We start from the raw sequence: 27,074 nt of genomic DNA, 5'->3' as shown, positions 1-27,074 counted from the left end.
CCCTCCCATCTTGTATAATTATTTATTTTGTTGTTGTTGTCAAGCCTCATAAAAATAGGTTGTAGACTACTTGGGAGGCTGAGGCATGAGGATTGCAAGTTCAAGGCTAGCTTGGGCTACTTGTCTAAAATGTTTTTGAAAAGCAGGGGAGGAGCTGGGGTGTAGATCTATGGCATTTACTGGCATGTACCACAGGGAGGGAAAAAAATAATGACTACAGCCTGTGTGTGTGTGTGTGTATGTGTGTGTGTGTGTGTGTGTGTAAGAATTGAACCCAAGCCTCACATATGCAAGGCAAGTGCTCTGCCACTGAGCTGCACCCTGGCTCTTGTAGACTTAATGCTCTTACATTTTAGTATGTTTAAATATCATTATCATACTTCAGCAATTTAACGTTGGTACAATAAAATGGTTTCATGCACAATCTTTCTTTAAATTTTTTTATTTATTTCCATAAATATTATATAGCTGTTTTTCCTCTTGTGGAAACTAATCCAAAATTGTGCATAACATTTCCTTGTCATACCTTTTATAGATGTTGTAGAACAAGGGTTAAAAAACCTTTACTTAAAGGGCCATATAGTAAATATTTTAGCCTTTGTAAATTAAATAAGTGTGGTTTCTGTTGCAGCTACTTCACTCTGTCCATTATACATATAGATAGACTTCTGTCTTTTTGTATTTAATGACATGATTTAATGACTTTCGAAGAATTCTATCAATTTTTTTGGCCGTATGTTTCTAATTTGGATTTTAAAAAATGTTTCATTTGTCTTTTAGAATTACAATTGCCTCTATAATACTAACATTTATTTCTACCATAGAAATGGGAATTGATTCTTTGAAAAAGAATATGAAGCAGTTGAAAATAATTTTTTTCCGTTGTCCTTTTCCCTTTCACTTTATCCTACCCTCCTCCTTCTCCCTTGCCTTATTGATTGCTGTGTATATAATATTACTTCCTAGAAATTAGACAATAAAATTAACTTCAAGTTACTAATTCCTTGATAGTCTCAGATATCATGATTTAAAAATAATTTTTTTTAGTTGATGGACCTTTATTTTATTCATTTATTTTTATGCAGTGCTGAGAATTGAACCTAGTGCCTCACACATATGAGGCAAGCACTCTACCACTGAGCCACAACCCCAGGCCCAGATATCAGGATTTTTACCTGTATTTTTTTTATATATAAATGTTTTTATAATCACAGAAATAAATAAAAACTCAAGCAGACTTAGATACTGAGAAGTAGTGAAAATAGCATAGATATATTTATAAGGGCATTTGTATTTTAGCCAAATATAATTCTACAGTATAAAAACTAATGTCCATGTTGAAGGCAGTGAAACAAAAGTAAACACTTTGCCGCAGATAAGCTCAATATCCTAAGCATGGTGTAAGATTCGGAGATTCAGCTTTAGAAATAGATAATGTATCATTTTAATGCAAAGTTGACCTTATGGGAATGTTATAATTGTATTTGCATCTGTGCAAAAGCATGTAGAATTTTTTAAGTTGTTTTCTTACTTGGTTAAGTAAACAGCATAAGTGAAAGTAGCATGTTTTATTGACATAGAAGAGTTTTCAGATTTTTAATGTTTTCAAATTTCCTTTAAATATCTGGAGGAACATCTTTGGTGATTGGGTGCTTATCCTGCTATCTTTTATTGGTTTTGACTGAGACAGGGTTTTTCTTTGTATTGTGCCTTTATCACAGTTTGCTCCTGGTTTGACCCTTTGTCCTTATAAGACAAAACTATTTACTTTTCTTCATAGCTGTTCATTAAATAAAACTTGAAATAATATTGTTCTGGAAGTTTTCATTTTTTCACTAAATATTCTTAGTCTTTAATCATTGCCCTCATCCACCACAGCTCCACCCTAAATAGCTGATATGATCTTGTCAAGTTACTTAATGAGTGCTTATCTTTAGAATAAGGATAATAATACCCATCTCAAAAGTTTGAGACTTAAGATAAGAAAATGTCTAGCATATAGTGTATACGTAAATGTTAGGCACTATTGCTATTTCTTTCTTTTTTTTTTGTACTGGGAATTGAACCCAGGGCACTTTACCAATGAGCCGTGTATTTAACCTTTTTTATTTATTTTTTATCTGAGACTGGGTCTTAATAAATTTCTGAGGGACTCACCAAATTGCTAAGGCTGACCTCAAACTCTCGATCCTTCTGCCTTAACCTCCCTAGTGTCTGAGATTATGGATGAATGCCACCTGAAATTATAGTGCCCAGCCACTGTTGCTATTTCATATATATATATATATATATATATATATATATATATATATATATATATTTGTTTACTTTATTTACTTATTATTTTGTGGTGCTGGGGATTGAGCCCAGGACCTTGAGCATGGGAGGCAAGCACTCTACCAACTGAGCTGTATCCCCAGCTATTTCTTCTTACATAGTTTCTTCTATTTCTTCTTACATAGTTTCTTATCTACCTTTGTCTGTTTATGAACCTATTAGTCTTTGTCTCAGAGCAAACTGAATACATTGGCAGTTATGTTGTGACTAGTTGTGTTGTATAGTTTTGAGGCGTACAGTATTCCCTTGTTAATTTGGGCCAGAGTTAGAGTTGTTTTGTTTTTAAATTTTTAATTCAGAGAGTTTTGAACAGCTACACAAAAATAGATGTACTAGTGTGATAGATTTCTTAAGATGACCAATCCTGGCCCATTAAAATTCCCATCCAATTCCTTTGCTTCTTCTTTGGTGTAATTATAGCTCTTTTGTTATACCTAAGTTCCATACCTGATTTATCTTAGTAATTAGATAACTTTTAGGATAGTACCTTGTTTTCTTAGTAATTGTTGAATTAATGAACAAGTCTTGCCATGGATCTGTGACTGGATCAACTTCTGTAGTTTTGAGAGTGGAGTGGGTGGAGGGAGAGAATTGAAAATAGACTGTATTTAACATGTTTTTAACTTGTTTTCTAGATGTCATTCCTGTTTTTTATGATTCTTTCCATATCTGAATGTTTTTCAAAGTCAGATTTATTGTGGAGTAATTTACATACATTAAAGTTGTTATAATTTATTGACATCAATTATAGGCCTTTCTTCCCAGTGTCAGTTTGCTGTAAACATAACAAAGGACAGCTGTCTTTGTAACTAACTTCTTTTTAAGTATTAGCTCTTTTTTTTTTTAACAATTCCATTCTTTCTTGTGCCTCATTAATTATTACTTTCCCTATTGAAATTTGCCGAAAACTTAATAAGCTCAGAATTTTTAAAAAAGTGATATGAAACTACAACTCCTCTTTTAAACAGGGGTAGACACACCATGATGGGTCTTCTTTGTATCCATCTAGTGGAATAGGAGTTCTAGATGAGCTGCTTTATAGAGTGTTGTAGAGAGGATAGCTTCTGGTACTCAGCTCAATACCATTGCCCTGAGATTGAGCCTTGGGGGAGCTGATGGAGTACAATCAGCCATGGAGGCTGGGTTTGTATGTACTTCATACTTCCCAAAGCTCCAGTTCTCATTTTCTGGGTTGCTTTCTAATACTTACTATATGAAAACAACTTTTGAATTTAGTGCTATTAATATCACTCATTTTAAATAGACCTGAAATCCAAAACAATAATAATTTTTTTTTAAAAAAGGAGCCTTAATGAGTTTAGTCTTAACTTCTATAACTTATCTAGGAGTAATTTAGAAGAGCCCTAGCCTTCCCAGAGGAAGCTTACCCTTCAGTGTTAGCAGTTTTACGTTAATGATTAAACATTTTATTGAGATTAGTTAACAAAGAACTTGAGAAGAATAAGATGAGTTTTATGCAGGGGAATAAGAAAGTTTTTTTTAGAGAGAATATTATGTTGCAGTTCAATTATGGCTCTGAACCTCAAAGTTGTATTGTTTTACCTTTGATATTTCTGTCCATTTGCTGACTTCTGAACTTAAGATTCAGTTTACTTTTGATTTTATAAGATGTAAGCAAAATTTGATTGCACAAAGTATCAGTCCATTCATTTCTTCATTCAACAAATACTCATGAGCATCTAGATGCTGGGAAGTATGTCATACTTGCCTAAACAAAATGGTGAACAGAACAGACGAGTTTGCCATTGTGGAACATACAGTCTAATGGGAAACAAGATGCATTTGAAGCCATAAAGAAAAAGCTTCGCCATATTTTAAGGACTTAATTGTTTATTTTAAAGTGAACTTGGAGTGACTTTCTTGATGCTTTTTATAAAATGTGTTTGGATATTCAGGGATTTTGTGTTAATATGTTTCTAAATGTATATTGACATGCGAAATTAGACATTAGTCAGAAGGGTAGTACAACTTATGCTGAAAGACTATGAATGAGAATGAATTAATTAGTATATATGAACTAGAGTGAGATTTCAGGATAGTGACAAGTGATAGATTTATACAGGCAAAATACTATTTTAGCTATGCTAAATAAAACTTTGCAGGGAGAGAAGTAAAAATAATGACTTCTCTATAAATGCCCATTAACTTAAAGATATTTGTCTTTATCATAAATGTTAAGGGGGGAAAAGTGCTATTTGTTGATAGAAAAGTAAATCTTTAAAATGAGGGAGGGGGTATAGTAGAAAGAGTAAGTGAGAACTATGAGACTTGAGATCATGTCTGAATTATGTGACACTATCCTGTGACTCTGGCTAAGAAAATGTGCCTTGAGATCCCATATTCCAACAGAGTACAACAAAGTAGCTGGATTTGGTGATCCTTCCTAGATGAAATTTTATGATTTATTTTTAGCAGTTTCTTAACCACTCTGATTGTTGGAAAGTCAGAATACTTTCTTATTTTTTGTACTTGTTCGAGATTCAAGAATTAAAAACTACTGATGGGGGAAGAAGGCTTTGCTTTCTCTAACTGATGTTTTCTGACTAGGTACTACGTAACTCAGGAAGACCTCATTTATTCCCAGTAATATGTTTTACTAAACTCTTTCAGGTAACTTTGAAAAGATTGTGTGCCTTAATAGTAGATCATGGCTTGAACTCAGTTTTTACATATTGTTGTTACTTGAAAATTTTAGTGAGATGTTTTTCTCTGTAGTTACCAGAGATTACTACAGACAATTGCTGTACTTGAGGCTCAGCGTTCTCAAGCAGTCCAAGACCTTGAAAGTTTAGGCAAACACCAGAGAGAAGCATTGAAGAATCCTATTGGATTTGTGGAAAAACTCCAGAAGAAGGTATACATTGGTATTTCTTAATATTCATTAAGATATTTTTGATAATTACTTAAAATTTGGTTTCTTCTTCTATATGAGTATTTGCTTCTTTAAACATTTAATTTTACTAGTTTACTTCCCCTTACCAAATTACAAAAGTGTTGTCTACCAGATGTTGGGCAACAACCTTGGGGACTTCATTTCATTACATGTATTAACTTAGTATTTGTATTTTTGTAGCTCTATTATTTTTTAAAATATATATTTAGTTTTTAGTTGTAGTTGGACACAATACCTTTGTTTTATTTATTTATTTATTTATTTAGATATTTATTTTTTAGTTATAAGTGGACACAATATCTTTATTTTATTTGTATGTGGTGCTGGGGATCAAACCCAGTGCCTCACGCATGTAGGTGGACACTCTACCTCTGAGCCACAGCCCCAACCCTATTTATTTATTTTTAAAAAATATTTATTTTTTAGTTGTAGTTGGACACAATATCTTTATTTTATTTATTTATTTTTATGTGATGCTGAGGATTGAACCCAGGGCCTTGCATGTGCTAGGCGAACGCTCTACTGCTGAGCCATAACTCCAGCCCCTCTAGCTCTATTATTTACTTGGCAAACCTTCTTTGCATGCTTTCAAAAAATGTTAAATTTCATAATAGATGTGGAATCTATATATTGGTTTGTTAAAACTTCTAAGACTTTAGAGCTGTATTATACTTTCTGTGTTAAGTAGGGTCCCCTTAAATGTTTATCAATTTTGCCTTGTTAATAGCAAGTTTGCTGGTGAGCAAAGATATTGTACTTATAATGGTATTTTACAACAAATTAATGTTAGAAAAGTAAATATTAATAAAAACATTAACCTTAATCTTATTTTAATTATATTTCTAAGTAGGCAAAAATATGCAATTAGACATATGCTAGATTTGTATGCACTTGATTATTTGATACTTCTTTTTCTTTTATTTACTTATTTGTTTTAGTTACACATGACAGTACAATGATCTTGACATATCATACATTTGAATCAGATGGGATATAATTTCTCATTTTTCTGAGTGTACAAGCATTTTTTTTACAAAGACATACAGAAGTGTTTTAAATTCAGACACATTAATAACATGAAAGATTATTTTCTTTAGAAGAAATTTCCCCACTAGATTTGATGTAGAGGTTTAAGTCTTTCATTGTTCTGTGTTTATACATGTGTATTCTTTAGGTATACCATGTTAGTTGTTGATATGTGGTCAATTTAGTTTGGGGACATCTAAAAATTTCCAATGTGAAATTAGTGAAACTTGGGATATATTGGTATATAGGATGCAGGGAATATATATGACTTGTTTAGTTTTGTTTGATATTACCATCATTATTTTAAAATACTCCATCCTCTAATTTTGTAAAAGTTGGACCTTAGAATAATCTGTAGTTTTTTGATGGTGATGATGCAATATGTTGTAAGCAAAATAAAAATTAAGAATTTTGTGTCATAAGGATTTTGCTTGTCAGTTTTATAATTTATGATGATTTCCCCTTATTTTAATATAGAAAATTTTGAACACATAGAAAAATTGAAAGTTTTGTATAATTAACACACTTAGACCCATCACCTGTATTCTACAAGTAACATTTTACTATCTTTGCTTTGTCATATATCTTGTGTCTGTCAATCCTTGTGTCTGTCATTTCCTCATATTTGAATATGGGTGAATGCATTTGATCATTTCAGATGATTTTCAGATTTTGCCCACCAAAACACTTCAGCAATGCATGTAGTTAACTATAATTTTTTTTTAATTATTTTTATTTTTTTGTAGTTGTAGATGGACAGCACTTATTTTTATGTGGTGCTAAGGATCAAACTCAGTGCCTCACACATGCCAGAAAAGTGCTCTGCCACTGAGCTACAGCTCCAGCCCTGTAATTCTTTCTTTTTTAAAGTGAAATTTGCAACTGGGATTACAGTGCAGTGGTGCATGCCTGTAATCCCAGGGGCTCCATCTGTTGGCTGAGGCAGGAGAATCTAGAGTTCAAAGCTAGCCTTAGCAACTTAGCAAGGTCCTAAGCAACTCAGTGAGACCTTGTCTCTAAATAAAATGCAAAAAAGCACTGGGGATGTTGCTCAGTGGTTAAGTGAAAAAAGAAGTAGGGATGCTCAGTGATAGAGTACCCCTATGTTCAATCCCCAGTACTGGGTGGGATGGGGGGAGAGGTATGTGTGATAATTTGGGTCTGGGATTTGTGATTTGGATGCACAGGCCATGGGTTTGCTCTTCAGCACTTAAAAAAAAAAAAAAAAGTCATAATTTGTGAAAATAATTCATTGTGTACAAAGAAGTCATAAACATGGGATGTATTTAAAATGAATTCTGTGTATCATATTTTATTTGTTATAGTCAACACATTTTATATCTATTCTTAGATACATTTTTGCCTTGGCATTTATGTTTAAATGTGTTAGTGATGATGGTACAGTGTTTGTATGGTTGATATTTAGAACTGTGTCTTTAAGGAGTACTTATTTTTTGCCAAATTCATTTTTCCTTGTCATCATTTTAGCATTTAATATCTGGGCTATATTATCTTAACTAGCTTTATTATTCATTGGATCCTGTTGGTGCATGGAAATGCTTTACTGGTAATTAGAATATGGGGTCATCTGAAAATTTGAGTATATTTGATTGTTTCTTGAAGTAAATTTAGGTTTTCCCTTTGTTTTTCTTTGTTTCATCTTTTTTCCAGGCTGATATAGGGCTTCCATATCCACAGAGAGTTGTGCAGTTGCCTGAGATTATATGGGACCAATATACCAATAGCCTTGGGAACTTTGAAAGAGAATTTAAAAATCGTAAAAGACATACTAGGAGAGTTAAGTTAGTTTTTGATAAAGGTAAGAAATCACATGATAAGAATTTAACTAAAGAAACATATGGCAATGCCTTGCTTTAACAATTCTGTACATGGTTTTGTTTTTAGTAGGTTTACCTGCTAGACCAAAAAGTCCTTTAGATCCTAAGAAGGATGGAGAGTCCCTTTCATACTCTATGTTGCCTTTGAGTGATGGTCCAGAAGGCTCAAACAGTCGTCCTCAGGTAAGCAATATTAAATATTGAAGTAGGAAAATTTGAGTTTTGGATACAATATTTTAATATTTTACTAGTTTGTGTTCTAAAATTAAGGCGGGGTTGGGGGGTACTGGGAATTGAATCCAGGGGCATTTTACCACTGAGCTATGATCCCTAGTCCTTTTTTATATTTTACTTTGAGACAAGGTCTTCCTAAGTAAGTTCCTGAGACTGTCCTCTAACTTGTGATCCTCCCGCCTCAGCCTTTTGAGTTGCTGGGATTACCTGGTTAAAGCAGTGTTTCAGAAGAAGATAATGGTAAGGATATCCACTTTGAAGTTAAGCAGAACCTGGGTTGGTGTCTAAACTTACTAGCTGTTAAACTTTGGGTGTTGTTTTGTTAAAATCTCTAGGATGCAATTCTTATTAAATGTAACTAAGGTCAGCATGGTGGCATATATCCATAATCCCAGGAATTCTGGAGGCTGAGACAGGGGAATCACAAGTTCGAGGCCAGTGTCGACAACTTAGTGAGACCCAGTCTCAAAATAAAAAGAGCTGGAGATGTAACTCAGTGGTAAAGTGTTCCTGAATTCAATCCCCAGTACTTAAAATATATATAGTTAATGTTACAACGGGTATTGTGAGAATTAAGTGGGTCTTTACATGTATTGAGCCTAGTAAAGTGTATATTGTGAAATGTGACCGGGAGTTCAGTCCTGATCTTTTCACTGTTAGACATGCTACATTTTGAATCCACATTTCCTTTTTTAAAAAAGGAATTATTAGCATGTTTATGACAGCATTACTAAGAGTAATAAATAAACAAACAAACAAACCAAATGAAATATAAGAATTTGAATAGTAAAGCTTAGGTATACATTATTAAAAAATAAATTTACCAGATTTATTTTGGGATTCATGAGAAGTCCCACAATTTTTGTTATTTGACTGTGTTATTTCCCATTTGAAAAAAGCCTTATTTTATTATGCAGATGATAAGAGGACGCCTCTATGATGATACCAAACCTGAAACATTTAACCAGTTATGGACTGTTGAAGAACAGGTAATAGATATTTCTAAACTGTGTAGGTTTTAAAACAACCCATAAACTGTTACCATTATTAATCGGTATTATGAGTCAAATGTGTATTATTGAATGTCATCCCTTTTAAATATTGATTTTTAAAATATTTAGGCATTTTTGTATGCCTTTTTTGCACATTTCAAGAATTTTGGATTGTTAGGATATACGAATTCTTGTTTAGAGATAATTTTTAAGGAAGAAACCTGGGTTTTGAAAGGGAGATAGAAATGGATGAAATAAAGTGTGTATGTGGTGGGCTTTTTTTTTTTTTTGGTAAGAATTTCTTTTTTAGTTGTAGATGGACACCATTTTGTTTATCCATTTTTATGTGATCCTGAGGATTGAACCCAGTGCCTCACGCATGCTAGGCAGGTGCTTTTCCACTGAGCCACAACCCCAGTCCCATAAAGTAGATGTTTTTGTAATGTACCTTTGGAAGAGGGAGAAAGCTCCAAGTACATTTTTAAATTTTGTTGTTGGGAGAAGCTGATAAAGCAAAGCCAGAGTGCTCTGTTATGTTTTGGCATATGAGGAGGGTTGTTCATTGGCAAAGTTTGAAACACATCTCTGTCTCATATTAACCTCACAGCTATAATCAGTTTGGCAGTTTATAAAAAAACTTGTAGGAAAAAAAAATAAAAGATACCATAATCTTAAAAAAAAATTAGGAGGACCACATAAAAGACGGAAAAGCTTCTTTTAATATTCTAAATTTGAAGAATTTATATGTGTTTTTCTTAAAACTATAAGGGAGAGCCTGACATATTTTAGCAAGAAAAGATAATCAGTGGAAATCACTAAGATGTATACATATTATATGATAGGATTTACTCATTTCTCAGTTTGTTTAATTTATTTTCTGGTCTTGTCTTTTTTACTGAAGTGAATAGAAAACCTTTATAAGATCTTTCATAGGTGTTTTCTTTAATCTCATTTTCTCTGGGAAGCCTTCAGTTCTAACTAGAAATTTTTCTTACTCTGACAATTTCTAGTAGCATAATCCCCAAAGTTGGGAAAGGAATATTATACTTTGAAATGAAATGTTAGTGTATTTATTTAGAAATTCACTGATTTTAATTTACTACTTTTTTAAAAATTTGGTCTTGGGTTTGGCTTAGAAAAAACTTGAACAGCTACTTCTGAAATACCCCCCTGAAGAAGTAGAATCTCGACGTTGGCAGAAGATTGCAGATGAGCTGGGTAACAGAACAGCAAAACAGGTAATTGAAGAGATGGCTGCAGATCATCAGCATGTTTCTGTTAGTTTTATTATGAAGAATAATCCAGCTGACATCAAATCTGCCATATCATTCTGTCTGTAGAATGCAATCATATGTGATGTTTTAAAAAAAAAGTTATTAGCATTGTATATTTTACTTTTCCTAAGTCTGGCTTATTTTTTTAATGTTTGTTTTTACAGTTTTACTCGTTATATATGACAGCAGGATGCATTACAATTCATATTACACATATACAGCACAATTTTTCATATCTCTGGTTGTACACAAAGTAGAGTCACACCATTCATGATTTTATACATGTACTTAGGGTAATGATGTCCAGCTCATTCTATTGTCTTCCCTATCCCCGTGCCCCCTCTCTTCTCCTTCCTCCCCCTTTTTGAATTTTCTTTTTTAGTTGTAGATGGACGAAATCCCTTTATTTTATTTTATGTTTATGAGGTGCTGAAGATTGAACCCAGTGCCTCACACATGCCAGGCAATGCTCTACCACTGAGCCACAACTCAGCCCCTCTCCCCCTTTGCTGTCTCTAGAGTTCATCTGATCCTCCCATACTTCTCTCCCAACCCCATTATGAATCAGCCTCCTTGTATCAGAGAAAACATTCAGCATTTTTTTTTTTTTTTAGTATTGGTTAACTTCACTTAGCATTATATTCTGCAACTTCACCCATTCATTTACCTGCAAATGCCATGATTTTATTCTCTTTTCATGCTTAATAGTATTCCATTGGGTGTATATACAACATTTTTTTATCCATTCATCAACTGATGGGATCTAGGTTGGTTCCACAGTTCAGCTATTATGAATTGTGCTGCTATAAACATTGATGTGGCTGTGTCCCTGTAGTATGCTGTTTTTTAGTCCTTTGGGTATAGACTAAGGAGTAGGATAGCTGGATCAAATGGTGGTTCCATTCCCAGTTTTCCAAGGAATCTCCATACTGTTTCCATATTGGCTGCAACATTGTATATTTTCATATTGATTTCAAAAACAACTTGAGATAATCTTAGTTATTAAAAAGTAAAAATAGAGTGGACTTAGTAACTTTTGAATGCTTTTTAAGTGTATTAATTTATGTACTTTTTGGTTAGACTGTGTTAATAGATTTGCTTTAGTATTCCCTTGTTTCCTTTATAAAAATGTTATCTTGTGGGTTCTTACTTCACATTCCCATATATATTAATAGATACGTTTTTATGCTACAAGCATGGAGGTTCACAAGTTGAAAATATATGTGTTGCTTTGGATCAAACAAATTTAAATTTACTCAAATTATTTTTTTGTCTAGATTTTTAAGTAAAAATGTATTTGGTGCCAATTTGACGTTATTTCTAGATTTATGATGGTTTTAAATTGTTAGCATTAGTTATACATGTACATTTAAATTTACTCAAGTATTGCATGTCATCTCATTATTTTAAAAGGCTTGTCATATTTCCTTAGGTTGCCAGTCGGGTACAGAAGTATTTCATAAAGCTAACTAAAGCTGGCATTCCAGTCCCAGGCAGAACACCAAACTTGTATATATACTCCAGAAAGGTAAAAAGAAAATAGATGAAAGCAAACCCTAGATTAAATTCATTAAATCAGAATTGCTATGTAAAAATGTGCTTATTTATCAAATAGAATGATTTTATTTTTAAAATTTTGTTCATTATAAGCATTTTATTATATTGGGCATAAATGCAGAATAGGATTCCTTTAGAAAAAAATTAATGAGCCTTAATGCTTCTTCATTATTTTCTTGGAGGTAATACAAATGAGTGCTACTTGAAAAACTTTATATTGAAACTGTATTAGAAAGGCCTTTGAGGTTAAAGCTTTTAAGATGTTTGTACAATTTATTTTGTAGCTCTGGTGCATAAATCTCAAAATAGAAATGTTTGTTAAGATATTTTACTTATCCTCACTGCAATTGTAGAAATGAAAGTAATATTCTTACCTTCGCTTCACTGAAAATAATGTTAATAAGTAGCGGTTAGCCAGGCATGGTAGCACACACCTGTAATCCTAGCTGCTAGAGAGGATGAGGCAAGAGGATTGCAGGTTCAGAGCCAGCCTCAGCAAAAGCAAGATGTTAAGCAACTCAGTGTGACCCTGTCTCTAAATAAAATAGAAAATAGGACTGGGGATATGGCTCAGTGGCTGAATGCCCCTGAGTTCAATCCCTGGTACCATCCCTAAGAAAGTAGCAATTATTCTTACTTTTGAGACCCTTGGGTCAGGTATTATTCTGTAATAACCTTTTTTCTTTTGGTCTGGTCAGGTAGCTAATAAATCTGAGAACCATTATTCACTGTTTCTGATACCTCGCCCTTTCCATAATTCTTTTCTGTTGTGCGTGCATGTGTGTGTGTGTGTGTGTGTGTGTGTGTGTGTGTGTGTGTGTGTTACTAGGGATTGAGCCTAGGGCCTTACACATGCTAGAAGCACTCTACCACTGAGCTTTGTTTCTTCTCAGTCCTTCTGTTTTTCTATGGTTTAAAAAAAAAAAAAAAAGCTACTGTTTGGGTTGTTTTTGTTTTTTTTTTTTTTTTGGTTCAGAATAGTCGATTAAATTGTAGCCAGCTTTTTGTTGTAATTAGAAAAAAAAAAGTAGCTAATTGAATTTCTTTTATTTCCTAAATTGTTCAGATACTTCCCCTTCCCCAACACTGCCATTCTTCATATAAAGAAAAACTAAACAGTATGTCAGTTTTGTTGCCTTTCCTAATGGAAGTGAACTATTTATGTAATTTAATATGTCTATATAGCTTCATGTTTTACAAGTTTTTAAAAGTTATTTTTACCAAGCTTTTGAGGCTTGTTTCAATTTGGCAATTGTTTAAAACAGTTTGGACCCCCCCCCCAATATAGCATTTACCCTTATTAGATGTGAAGAGTTTATTCTATAACTTTAGATAACCAGTGTTCTCCCTGACAGCTCTAATTTTCATGAATAATTTCTAAGCTAACCTTATAGGTGTGTTGTGTTTTGCACCTTAAACTTTTACAGTTATCTGGATGATGATAACCAGAGGAATACTGGAGAAACCTAAATGTGTCCATTTGTTTGGGTGTACTGTGTTGGAAGTTAACATACATTTTAACTATGACTAGCACAACTGTGATCACAATAATTTTTTACAGTGGTCAGAGTTGAAATTTTAAAATGGGGGAAATAATTGTTCTCCATGTAGCTTAGGTTATTCGTTCAGATTGTTCTTTGTATTTGTGCAATTGATCATGAAAGGCAGTCCTCACAGTGGGGGAGAGTGAGTTTCTTGTTACCGCACAGTTCTAGTTTGTAACCCTGGTTCTAACACTGTGTAGCTGCAACACACTGAACAAGAAACTTAACCTCCCTGTATATCAGTAGGTGGTAATAGTAAGTACTTTATAGGAATGTTGTGAGGATTAAATTGGCATAAAGTAAGCAGTGTAAGGTAATTATTTTCATACATTCATCTAGTGATAGAAACTTTCCTTCTACTAGATAGTCACCCTTCAGTTTAAATCCCTAGTACTCTCCCCTGCCCGCCCCCTACACAAAGATAGTAAGAGGAGTTCAGTGCAGTCAACATTTGAATGCAAAAGTGATTAATGCTGAGGATACAAATATAAGCTAAGTACTGAACATGTGGTCAATTATTCCATTGTTGGGGATTTTACCTACATTTCTGGTATAGGTTTTTTCTTTTTTCTCTTTCTTTTTTGTAAAGGCTAGTGGTGCTTTAAAAATCTAGATAATATAAAAGGGTATGTGAAAGGACAGAAGTGAAATCCTTCTGATGTTGCTGGAAGTAATACTTATAGTTTTGATTCTTTTAATGCTTTTCTCTTATCTCATCTAAAAATTTGTTTTCTCATCTAGTCTTCAACAAGCAGACGACAACACCCCCTTAATAAACATCTCTTTAAACCTTCCACTTTCATGACTTCACACGAACCACCAGTGTATATGGATGAAGATGATGACCGATCCTGTTTCCATAGCCACATGAACACTGCTATTGAAGAAGCATCAGTAAGTTATCTGTTCAATTATAATACAGATCAGAGTGCACTATGAAAGTATTAGGATTTTCCAATTATTCCTCCTCTTCAGAGAATATTGATTTCTTCTAACAAGTCATATTTAAAGTGATTTTTTTTTTCAAGAGTGTGTTTTAAATCTTTTTACAATAAAATTTCAAACATATACATAAGAAAAGAGAACAGTATGAACAGTATAATAAACCCACATGCTCCTATTACTCAACTTGAATAGTTACAACTTTTGGCAATCTGCTTTTCATCTCTCCCTACCCCAACTCCAGCCTGAATTATTTTGGAACAAGTTCAAAATAAAAGATAATAGGGCTGGGGATGTAGCTCAGTGGTCGCATGCCCCTGAGTTCAATCTCTGGTACCAAAAAAAAAGAAGAAGAAAAGGAAAAAGTGGTTCTTTGTATAATGAAATTAGTGAGTGTTTCCATTTCCCCTGTCATCTCAGAATATTTATCTGAACTTAGATCTAAATAAAGACAGTAAATTGCAGAAAGTTTAGTTTCTTAATAAGTCTTTTTTTCTTTTGTCCTTGTACATTATTTTTGTTGGAGAACTGGATAGTTTGCCCTGTGTTGATTTTATTGATTGCATCTCTTTTGTGTCATTTAGCCTATTTCTCTGTTCCTTGAATTTTCTGTAAATCTGATAGGAGTTCTTGAGAATTGATCTTGTTTTTATGGAATATTCTATAAAGTAAACCCTACTATCCACTGTTATTTGGTACACTGAGGTACATATAGAAATGGCAGGATACCTATCAAATTTGGCCTTTATTTTCTTGTGTTCAAATTTATCCTCTTCTATGCTCCAAAGATGACTAATAAAATTTATTTAAAAATTTGTATTTTTCTGAACTATTGGACTTAATATATGTAATGTTATTGTCTCAGGTTAGCCTATCTCCTGTCACTTGTTGCCTATCCAAGTTGGCTTCTGAGTTCTTATGATAAGACCAGTAGCATTTGATAGCTTCCTTATAATCTGTTTCAACAAGGAACATTTAAGCTCATCATGTATATGTGCTGCCTCAGACATGCAGATAAGCAGATAGTCTTGCTTTCTTCTATTAGAAAATGGCATTTGGAGACTATATCCTGACTTGAGGAATATTACTTGCTTCTGGGTTAATTATTGTTTTTATGTCAATTTAGTGGACAGAACTGGGAAATAAATATGTTACATTTTTGTTTAAGGATGAGAAACATAATCATAAGGATTTTTTTTTTTTTTTTTTTTTTTTTTGCTACTGGGGATCAAACCCAGGGGTTCTTAATTACTAAGCTACATCCCCATATCCCCAGCCCCCCGCCCCCATTTTTTTAAAATTTTATTTAGAGACAGTGTCTTGCTAAGTTGCTGGGGCTGGCCTCAAACTTGTGATTCTCCTGCCTCAGCCTCCTGAGTTGCTGAGATTTATAGACATGCTCCATAGTGCCTGGCCATTAGTTCGTATTTTTTATTAAAATTCAGCTTAAACTGTTGTGCTTTTGCTTACCCTCACTGATTCTAGTTCTCGTCTTCATGGATTTGACTGACTATTCTAGGTACCTCAGATAAATGGAGGCTCATAGATGACCTTCTATAGCTGTGGATTCAGCTAATTTCAAACTGAAAATATTTGTGAGGGAAAAATTATGTCTATATTTATCATATAGAGACTCATTTCTCTTATCATTCCCTAAAACAATATAGTGTGCAACTACTTACCTAGCATTTACATTATATTAGTATTATAAGTAATCTAGAGATTTTGTATAAATAGGAGGATATGCATAGGTTATATACAAATACTACATCTTTTTTTTTTTTTTAATATAAGGGACTTGAGCATCTTTAGATTTTGGTTGGTCCTGAAACCAAGTCTCTATGGATACTGAAGGGCACTTATACAAAATTTGCCCTCTTGTGAATGACATATCTTACGTAATATAATATCCTCAAAATTCATCCATTTTGCAGCAGGTACCACAATTTCTTTTCCTTTTCTTTGTACTAGGGATTGAACCCAGGGTCTTGCACATGCTAGGCAAATGTTCTAGCATTGAACTACACTCACAGGCCTCTTTCTTTTTTAAGGCTAAATAATAATTCATTTTATGTGCATAACACAGTTTGTCCATTCATTTGATGGATACTTGGGGTTGCTTCCATCTTTTGGCTGTTGTGAATAATGTTGCTATGAGCATGGGTGTACAAATATCAGTTTGAGTTCTTGCTTTCAATTTTTTAAGATGTGTATCCATAAGTGGTATTGCTAGATCATATGGCAATTTTGTTAATGTTTGAGGAACCACCATACTGTTTTCCAGGCAGCTGCAACACACATTTTACATTCTTGCCAACTCTTTGTTATTTTCTTTCCTTTTACAGTGGCTATTCAACTGAGTATGAGATGATTTAACTTTTTTTTAATCTTAGACTAGATGGCCAAATCTAATATCCTTAGATTTAAAATGCAAATTTAAAAACTTAGGTTTTTGTACTCTTCATTTGTTTTAAACATCTGAATTTAATATATTTTATTATAAAATTTCTTAATTATGTTATTATTTGGGTCACATCATACTTGTTAGTATATACTATTACTTAGATTATCTTTCTGAGTGGTGAAATAAATAATACCTATTATTTAACAACTTTAGTTGATAAGAATTTGAAATGGATGAGAGAGAGAAATAAGGTAGTGAAGTGTGAAACTAAATGATCTTTTATCCAGCTGAGGACTTTGGACTTTATGATGTCCATAGTTAGGAAACTACTAGGAGATTTAAAGTAATGATGGGGGAAGGGGAGGGGAGGGAGTGGATACTAGAGGACTGATTTGAGAAAAATTTTAGATAGTATTAGGTAGTGACAGAGTTTGTTGGATTAGATAAGAGGGAGTAAAAAAATAAGAATAACTCTTAGATTTCTGTCTTGAGCTGCTAAAGTTGTCAGAAACTCTGGGTTTAAATCATCCAACTCTACAACTAATTAATTGTATGACTCTGGACATGTGTTACAGCTTTTATAAGCGTCAGTGTCCTTGATGGGAAAATAAACATGGTAGTTAATAATAACCTAACAGGTGGAATGAAAGGGATAGGAGTTAGGTTGTCCAGAATTGGAAATCAATGGACCTTGGGGGTCAGTGAATTGGAAATGCAGTTAAGCAATTGGTGACCATGGACTCAGCTATTAGGGATCAAAGGAAAGGAATGGGTGGCAGAGTGTGAATACATTGGGAGAATAGGAAACCAGGATAATGATTAGAAATTCTAGTAAAGTTTAAAAGGGCGGGGGCAGCCTATTTGGGAGGAGAGTTTGAGAAAAGTAGAAAGTAACACTGTAGGTAAGACATCTAAATTTAATATTTTGGAGGCAAAACATTTCTATTGACACCAAGGTCTAAGGATTCTCAGAATGGGAGACTTAGAAAGAGTGAAGATGAATGTCATTGTAGTAGAACTTAAGGATAGAGGCTAGAAGTAGAGGATTGGGTATTTGCAAGTTGAAGTTGCTCAGGATAATGAGTAGTGTTCTCAGTAGTAGATCATAAGAAGCCATGAATACGTAGAGATGGGATTAGGTTTGTCGTAGTGTATGACATGGGTAGAATCATATCATGTTCCCCTTCTTCCTACATTATGAAGTAGTCAGCATCAGTATTGCGTTAAAAAGCCCTCTACAAAATATTGTTAACAGCAGCACTAATCTACAATGAGGTATCTTAAAAGTGAAAAAATCTTATCAATAGAAAATTTATATCTGTATTTCTTACACTTGTTCATTTAATTATCAAACTAACATTTTTGTTTTCTATTTTGTTCTATTTTTTAATAGGATGAAGAAAGTATTCCTATCATGTATAGGAATTTACCTGAATATAAAGAATTGTTACAGTTTAAAAAGTTAAAGAAGCAGAAACTTCAGCAAATGCAAGCTGAAAGTGGATTTGTGCAACATGTGGGCTTCAAGGTAAATTCTTACTATTGATAAGAGATACTTCAAGTGGTTTCTGGAGTAGTAAAAATCTAAAACCTCTAAGCATTCAGGGAAAATTTCAGCTTATTAGTTCAGTTTATCTCTCGTATTCTTTTATAGAAGTGGTATGCCCCAGTTCGTAATGTCAAGAGGCTTATGATTCAGTGTAGAGAAGAAAACATACAGTTGTCTATAATTGAGGTAGAATATGAGAAGTTTTTGTCTATCTTTTTGTTGCTCCTGTTCATGGATCAGAATCCCCTGCCCTCCCTTCACTTTAGGTTGAGTTACCTCAGCTTTTGGTTTTTTGTTTTGTTTTGTTTTGTTTTTTTGGAGAGGCTAATTGAAATACATTCACTCATTCCACGTTATTTGGAAATGCCCATTATGTTCCAGGCACTTTGCTAAGTGCTAGAGATTCAGGAATAAACAAGGGGGACTCAGTTGCTGCCCTTATGCTGTTTTCATTCTCATAAAGAATTTAAAGATGCTAAACAAATGAAATAATTGAATACGACTAAGAATGCATACTGGAGAGTAGTCAGCGGCTTTGGGGAAGTTTTGCCAAGGAGTTTAAACCATCCTAAGAGGTTGGGGAGTTACTGAAAGATTTTAAGTAGAGAGTAATGTGAGAAAAATAATTTAAATGACTTAACTCTTAGCTTTGATAATTTTAGGAATACAGTGGGCTTTGAGAAATAGTCACTGACTGTTTTTAAATTTTGTAAGACAATAATCTATTTGTGTGTCTTATTCATGTAATTAAAAATATATATAAGTGAGGGGGAGGGAAAGATCGTCCTGGTCATATTTTATGGAGAATGAATTAGGAGAAGGCAAGACTGGAGGCAAAGAGATAGCTTAAAGATTCCTTTAGTAATTTAGATAAAAGAATAACCTGTGGAAAGAGGGAGAGATTAACAGGTTTGAGAAAACTTTCAGCATTATAATTGACTGTATTTGGTAAAATTAGAGGAAGTAATGAAACCATAAACTTGATGTTGGTATTTCTGTTGGCAGTATACTTAAAGTCTTGGTATACACTGTGACTGACCACCTAAGTTGAAAACAAAATTATACTTCTGACTCTGGAGTAGCCATCAGCTATACTATATTAAATGATTTTCCCTCTTGATCTCCATTAGAAGTTTTCCTAACTGGCAGCTCTTGCCTTTTTGAGAGGAAACTTGCTACTTGTCATTATTTTGTTCTAGGACCCAGCCACGACTTGTTGGCTAGTCTGTTAGCCACCATAGTTGGCCTGATGATCATAGAATCTAAAAACATGATTGACTTGGCTTTTCAAAATTCCACAGAAAGTACTGAGGGCTATCACAGTGCTACCACATTGAGAAAGAGCTGAATCTGCCTCTTAGTCATGATGAGCATTGGTTATCAGGTTCTTTTGGGCTTCAATAAGATAAAGAGTTCAGATAATATTTTGTAGTTGCCTGAGTTATGGTAGTTATGGTAGTACTGTTAAAACAGTCCTGATAGTTTTTGGATAACTTTAACTATGGAATGAAGTCAGTGTTCACAATTATCACATACTGGTCTGAGGTACTTTTAAAATAATGGTTACTAAGAACAAAATGGCTGAGTTTGAGATGATTAAAAACTTCTTAAATTATAGTTCATTGAAAGTTATTCCTTATAATGCTCCTCTCATTCACCTGTGGTTTTTTTTGGGGGGTGGGGGGGCTGGGGTGGGAGTATTTGGGATTTAAACCAGGGGGCCTCTACCACTGAGCCATACCCCCAGCCCTTTTTGTATTTTATTTTTAGAGAAAGGCTGGCTTTGAACTTTTGAACCTCTGCCTCAGCCTCTGGAGTAGCTGGAGGCATGTTCTGGTATACCTGGCACCCACCTGTATCTTGCTCTCAAGTGGATAGACCCTTTACCTAGTTTGCATCCACTAGCAACCCCCACCCCCAGTACTGGGGATTGAACCCAGGGGCATTCTACCAGTGAGCTATATTCTCAGCCCTTTTTAAATTTTTTATGTTTGAGACAGGATCTCATTAAGTTTCTGAGGCTGGCCTTGACTTTGGCAATCTTCCTGCTTCCTACTTCCAAGTAGCTGAGATTACAGGCAAGCACCATGTGCCCAGCTGCTTACCTCTACTACATTAGGCAACTTTCTAGTGGGTAGGGGATGAAGAGAAGGCATCTATGTGCATTGTCATGTTTTCCCAGCAGAAAATGAAAGAGGTAAAGCAATATAGCTTAATACTTTTTCCCACTGAATCTGTTATAGTGTGATAACTGTGGCATAGAACCTATCCAGGGTGTTCGATGGCATTGCCAGGATTGTCCTCCAGAAATGTCTTTGGACTTCTGTGACTCTTGTTCAGATTGGTAAGTGTTTTCTTCATTTTTCACTTTAAATTGTGGCAAGTAAAGGTCTTCTCAGCCAGTAAATTTGATCTCCAAACTTCTTTAAAACAGTAACCATACTTTTGTTGAATTTTGTTCTAAGCAATTAAAACATTTTAATCGTACCATCTCAAATAGCTTTCTATTAAACATTTTAATAGCTTAATGGATTTAAGTAGGTAGAACTGAAAAAGTTTTGTAGTATGTAGACAAAATGCATCCAGTGCCATGTAATGATGAGTTTGTGTGTGTGTTTTTTTTTTCTTTTCAGCCTACATGAAACAGATATTCACAAGGAAGATCACCAATTAGAACCTATTTATAGGTCAGAGACATTCTTAGACAGAGACTACTGTGTGTCCCAGGGCACCAGTTATAATTACCTTGATCCAAACTACTTTCCAGCAAACAGATGACATGGAAGAGAACATCATTTACTAGTCCTCTTCAACACATAGCAATGGTATCATTGTTAATTATGTGCACAGTTTGGAAAGATTCTCTGCTTTCCCTAAAATGACACAGCATGGGAGCTTCCTGAGTGTTCTCGTCAAGTACAGCTCTGCACTGTTGTGGCTCTAGATCACGTTCAGCAGTTGAACATTCCTGGTGAGCGAAGGGTTTCCCTGGTGAATTTTTCACCACTAAAAGCCTTTTAGGTGGCGATCTTAAATGGGTGAGATGGAAATGAGAGCACACATTAAAGCAAGAGTAAATTCCAAAGGTTTCAAAGAACTTGGCCATAAATATGATAATGAGAAGACAAAGTATTTATATTAAAACAGTTAAGTAGCTTTCAGTTTTGTGAAAATAGTTTTCAGCACAGAAACTGACTTCTTTAGACAAAGTTTTAACCAATGATGGTGTTTGCTTCTAGGATCTATGCTCTAAAAGAACTCACTGTCCCAGTGGTGGCCATTGTTGGCCTTTAGTAAATCAGAGCTGCTTCCCCATATTGATATCTAATTTCTTTTAACCACAATGAATTGTCCTTATTACCAACAGTGAAGCACTACAGGAGGCAATTGTGGCATTGCTTCCTTAACCAGCTCATGGTGTGTGAATGTTATAAAATTGTCACTCAGATATATTTTTTAAATGTAATGTTATATAAGATGATCATGTGATGTGTACAAACTATGGTGAAAGGTGCCAGTGGTAGTAACTGTGTAAAGTCTCTAATTCACAACATTAATTCCTTTAAAATACACAGCCTTCTGCCTCTGTATTTGGAGTTGTCGGTACAACTCATCAAAGAAAACTGCCTAATATAAAAATCATATATATGGTAATAATTTCCCTCTTTTGTAGTCTGCACAAGATCCATAAAAGATTGTATTTTTATTACTATTTAAACAAGTGATTAAATTTAGTCTGCGCAGTGAGCAAGAGTTCACATGCATTCTTTTATACTGCTGGATTTTGTTGTGCATCATTTAAAACATTTTGTATGTTTCTTCTTATCTGTGTATACAGTATGTTCTTGAATAATGTTCATTTGTCAGGAGAACTGTGAGAAATAAACTATGTGGATACTGTCTGTTTATATTATAAAATGCTTGTTGTGATTTCCTTTTGGTTAGATTTGGATTTTTTTACCAATGTTAAAACCAGAAAACTGTTTTTTTTCTGTCCTTTATAAAGAAGTAAAGAATATATTAGGGAAAATTTTGAAAGTCAACTTGACATCTGTAAAAGATGGTAGTCTTTTCAATTAGTATGTGCTAAAACAGTTAAAGTGTTTACAAAAAGGAAAGAGAGACTGTGGTTAAAGAAAAAGGCAGTTATAAATGCCTAGATGTGAAAAGTTGAGATATTTTATTCTAGATGCTTCCCGACATCCCGATGCTGGGGATTGAACCCAAGGCCCTCATGCATGCTGTGCAAGTGCTCTACCACTAAGCCACATCCCCAGCTCTACTCTTAATTGTTTTTGATGAAAATAAGTCCCGTGGATTTAAGCAGGTGGTTTCCTGGAAAGTATTGTTAACTGGGAAAAGATAGTATAAATATTCCAAGATGGATTAAGTATATTATTCCAGATCTAATTTTTAGAGTTGCTTGGTTTTTTGTATTTTTAAATCTAAGGAATGTTATTTATTAGCTCTCTTCAATACATAGCAGGGTATTAAAAATCTACCCTAATTTTTTTTTAATTAAGTAATGAAATTTTAAATATAGAAATATTGAGAATTTTAAAGTAATATATTAATTAAAGATCACTGGTGATGTTGATACAATATATCATAATCAGAAAGAAAAATTGATGAACTTCTCACCCTGAAATTATTAGTGAGTGGAAAAGGGGAATTGTTAGCATTCTAGACATTTTTATATTAAATGTTATGTGCATATGCCAGAAGATCTGCCTTCAACCTGTAGTTAGGCAAGACAGTAGCACTTGTTGGGAAATTCTGTAACTTCTGTGTTTGTATAGAAATAGTACCAGTTAGTTTTGGAAAACCATTCAGATCTATTGAAAATTCCATGAAGAATGAACTGTTCTTTGGAAGAGGGCAATGAGTGGTATAATTGTTATATAAATAGAATAGACAAAATAACTCAGTTGAATGCGTTTTCAAGGGCAAAGAAGACTTTTTGGTGTTAAAGAGGATTATTTTCTGCCTGAACAGAAGGTGTGTTTATTTTGAATTCTTCAGCTCAAAGCAATTAGTCCTCCTGGCTTTAAGAGGTTCTAAAGGATAGTAGTAGCAAAGGTTTTGTTTTGTTGTTGAGGGTTGCAGGAATAGATAGGGCTGTTATTTGCATGTAGACTTCCATCTGTCTACACAGAAATATTGGCTACTAAAAAACAAGTAGATTGGAGATCTACTTATTAAAATATTGCTTATTAAGTAGTTCTTAGTAGGTCAGATCTGTTTCCTGGTATATATTATGCTCAAATTAATTACTAATGACTGAAGAAACTTTTAATGATGCCTAAAATCACTGCTATAAGGTTTAGGCAGAAGAGGTTTCCTTTGGTGTGACAAACACTGACATAGCACTTACTATGTGCCAAGCAAGCATATACTAACTAATTTAATTCTCTGCAATCCAGTGAGACAGGTTCATTTAGTATCCTGTCTAGCCAGAGAGCCATTAAATAACTTGCCCAAGGTCATATAATTAATAAAGTGGTGATGCTTGACTTTAACCTAGACAGATCAGTCCAGACTCAGTGTCTGCCTCACTGTTCTGAGTAAGAATATTCCTGTTGTGTCAGGTATCCCTGAAGTAATAGGAGTGGAGCTGTGTGGGGCTGGTTTATGTGGTTGCTGGAATATAAACCTGAGCATATGTCTGGGTTTGTAGCACAGGAGAGAAGCCTATGCATGGATGGGGGGGAAGCACTAAAAGATTTTGCTCTTGTGAATTAGGAAAACACATATGCATGTTGGGTGCTTCTCACTTACTTATATTTCTCCCCTTCCCCTTTTGTTTAAATTAAATCACAGAACATAACAATTTACTGAGGTGTGAGGAACATTTTTTAAAAATAGGGAAAATAGTATCACATGTTAATTATTTTGTGGAATTTATTTTTCAGTTATAAGAAGTGTGGATGTTCTATATAAACTGTTTCTTACTGTGGATGATAGGTTGGAAGTCCATTATTCTAGATGCACTGGATGAAATTGGGAGTCTCCAGATTATAAGTAGCTTTTTTTTTTTTTTTTTCATAATATGGAGGCATTGTTCTTTTCAGGCCATAACGTATTTGTTTGAAATTTTTTACCTTGATGAAAATGTACTGCTGTTCATATCCCAGAAATAAAACCTTTTTTTTTTCTTAGTTTATAAAGCAGATTAGTGGATTTTTGGAAGTTGTGTCATATTTAGCTTCATGAGAACAGAGACCATCCATGTCTTTTTTCTGTGTGTAGGGCCTGACTTTAAAAGATTCTCCATAAATATTTGTTGGTTGTATGACCAAAGTTTTGGTGAGCTACATTTTTTTTTTCCCCTAGGAAGTTAGGAGACAGCCCCAATACCTGAGTGTGCCTGATTCCTACAGGGCTTGTATCAGGAGAGCCCTTCACAGGGCCTGAGAGGACAGGGGAGTTGCCTCCTCCCTTATCTGGAGGATATGGTTCTACCCTGAATGGCTAAGAAGGTTTTAGTCCAATATGCCATCTCAGTTAGGTCACCTCTCTGGATTCCCAGTCTGTAATGTTTTGTGAGAATAGTGGAAAGACACTAGAGTGGAACTTCTGGGTCTTAGTCCAGTTGTGGAAGTGAAGCACTCTGTTGACAGCCTTGTTTCATTGAGCTCTAGGAACCAATAACTTGTTTGATCCCCACAACTCCTCTCTGAGGTTGGTCACTATCATGATCTCCACTGCATGAATGAGCAAACTGGAGGTACAGAGAATGTTAAGTATGTTAGCCCTTTAGTCCTGTGTGGGGCTGGGGATACAAAGCCCTGCCCTTATGAAGCTTCTAGACTAATGTAGAAGAAAAGCAATAAACAAAGTTTTTAAAAGTACTTAAAGCAGAGATACATGCTGTGAAGAAAAATATGGCTTGAAGAAAAATAATAATGGGAGGATGTGGAACATTGCCATTTTATATAAAATAATCAAGGAAAGCCTCCATGACAAGAGTATATTAGAATGTCAGAGACCTGAATGGAGTGAGGAACTTTGCTGTGGGGATGATCTGTAGGAAGAGGCAGAAGGACAGCAAGGGAGGGCTGTGAGCCAGGAAGGAGCTTGGTGTGCTCAGCAGCATTGTGATGGCCAGTGAAGCTTGAGCCAAATGAGCAGGAGGAAAGTAGTAGCTGATAGGGTCAGAGAGGGTGCAAGGTCAGTTCAGGTGTGGCCTTGAGTATAGCTCATCATAAAGGAGTTTGGATTGTGTTTGGATGTATCCACATACATATATGGCCTTTTGCTAGGCAGAGGTCCTTTCCTGTTTTAAAATCCTATGACTTTAAGGTAATGATGACTTTTCAAGCCATTCAAATAAGTAAAATGTGTTTTAGTAGTAGACCAGGTACTTTTCAAGGGGTAGAGCCATTTACCTCTGCTGATTTTTCAAGATGGCTGCCGACTGTAGCCATAAAAGCCATTGGCTGGGCTTGTCTGCCTCTTTGCTGTCTCATTTCTCTTAACCACACTGTCAAAGCTCTGGTGGGCACGGGCTGTGTTTGCCCATCTATGGTATGTTTTGGAAGAATGTTAATCCCTACAAAGAGTCATTTTATGTTTTCTGGCACAACTGATAACTTTCATTCTGTAATTTTTTCTCCTTCACTCAAATACTCTTTAGGCTTCCCTATAGAAGTGTGACAACTTGGGGCGGTAATAAAGTGTTTGACAACTGTGTGAGTTGTGGGAACATGCTGCACCCTTTCTGTTAATAGAAGTGTAATTGTAACCAAAGAAATTTAATTTCTTCTCTAGCAAACACATTTCTGTTTAAGAACGAATGTTAGAGAAAAAGGAAATATGAAAATTACCATGTATCACGAATACATTAAGTATTCTCTTTGTAATAGCTCAAATCTGGTCTGTGGCCAAAATTAAAACCATATAAACGGATCATAAATCTTAGCTATTACTGTGTTTGCTTCTAATTCTGTTTGGAATAAGGCTTCAAATGCTTTCCAGAATGATGTGAGTTAAATAAATAGAGAAAGAGTTATCCTGTCTTCCATTTATTTTATTTGTACACATCCATTTCAAGAAAAAAAATGACTTTAAAAATACAATTTTGTCGAAATGGATCCTTATTTGCACAACCATTGAAGAAAAAAAAAATCATGCAAACTGAAACTCTGGTCTTTTGTAGTGACTGAGTGGAAGATGCAGTTATTTCAATAGAATATAGAAGCTCTGATTTGACAACTGCGCACAAAAGAGAACCTGAACTTCACTGATTTGATGCAAGGTTTGCAAACCCCAGGAAAGGGCCCACATGAAACAAATACAACATTGGAATCTGTAAGACACCTGCTTATTAACATGCTCCTCCCACCCATGTCAGTTTTTGTTATTGTTACTGTATTTTTTACTTGTCTGCAAGTGGATGATAACTTGGAATCAAAATTATAAGATGGTTATTTGAATAACAAATCATCCCATGCTTTTACTTTG

The 27,074-nt window shown here is 34.4% G+C and overlaps 1 protein-coding gene across 6 annotated transcripts in view; it reads left to right on the top strand.

Moving 5' to 3' along the window:
* Zzz3 (zinc finger ZZ-type containing 3) overlaps positions 1-26,590 on the top strand; it is a 107,667-nt gene extending 81,077 nt beyond the window's left edge. For 5 of the 6 annotated variants that reach the window (XM_077791081.1, XM_026409597.2, XM_026409615.2 and 2 more), the window contains 10 exons: positions 5,074-5,212; positions 7,949-8,096; positions 8,183-8,298; positions 9,267-9,338; positions 10,478-10,579; positions 12,048-12,143; positions 14,458-14,610; positions 18,456-18,590; positions 20,855-20,955; positions 21,245-26,590. In XM_077791081.1, coding sequence (XP_077647207.1) covers positions 5,074-5,212; positions 7,949-8,096; positions 8,183-8,298; positions 9,267-9,338; positions 10,478-10,579; positions 12,048-12,143; positions 14,458-14,610; positions 18,456-18,590; positions 20,855-20,955; positions 21,245-21,389 — 1,207 coding nt within the window. In that variant the 3' untranslated portion in view covers positions 21,390-26,590. The remainder of the gene's footprint in view (positions 1-5,073; positions 5,213-7,948; positions 8,097-8,182; positions 8,299-9,266; positions 9,339-10,477; positions 10,580-12,047; positions 12,144-14,457; positions 14,611-18,455; positions 18,591-20,854; positions 20,956-21,244) is intronic. The other variant, XM_026409605.2, reaches the window with a different exon arrangement.
* Positions 26,591-27,074: the final 484 nt, after the last annotated feature.

Source organism: Urocitellus parryii, chromosome 11 (assembly GCF_045843805.1).
Source record: "Urocitellus parryii isolate mUroPar1 chromosome 11, mUroPar1.hap1, whole genome shotgun sequence".
NCBI lineage: Eukaryota > Metazoa > Chordata > Mammalia > Rodentia > Sciuridae > Urocitellus > Urocitellus parryii.
Note: the sequence above shows the minus strand (reverse complement) of the source record. Positions and strands in the feature narration are given on the sequence as shown.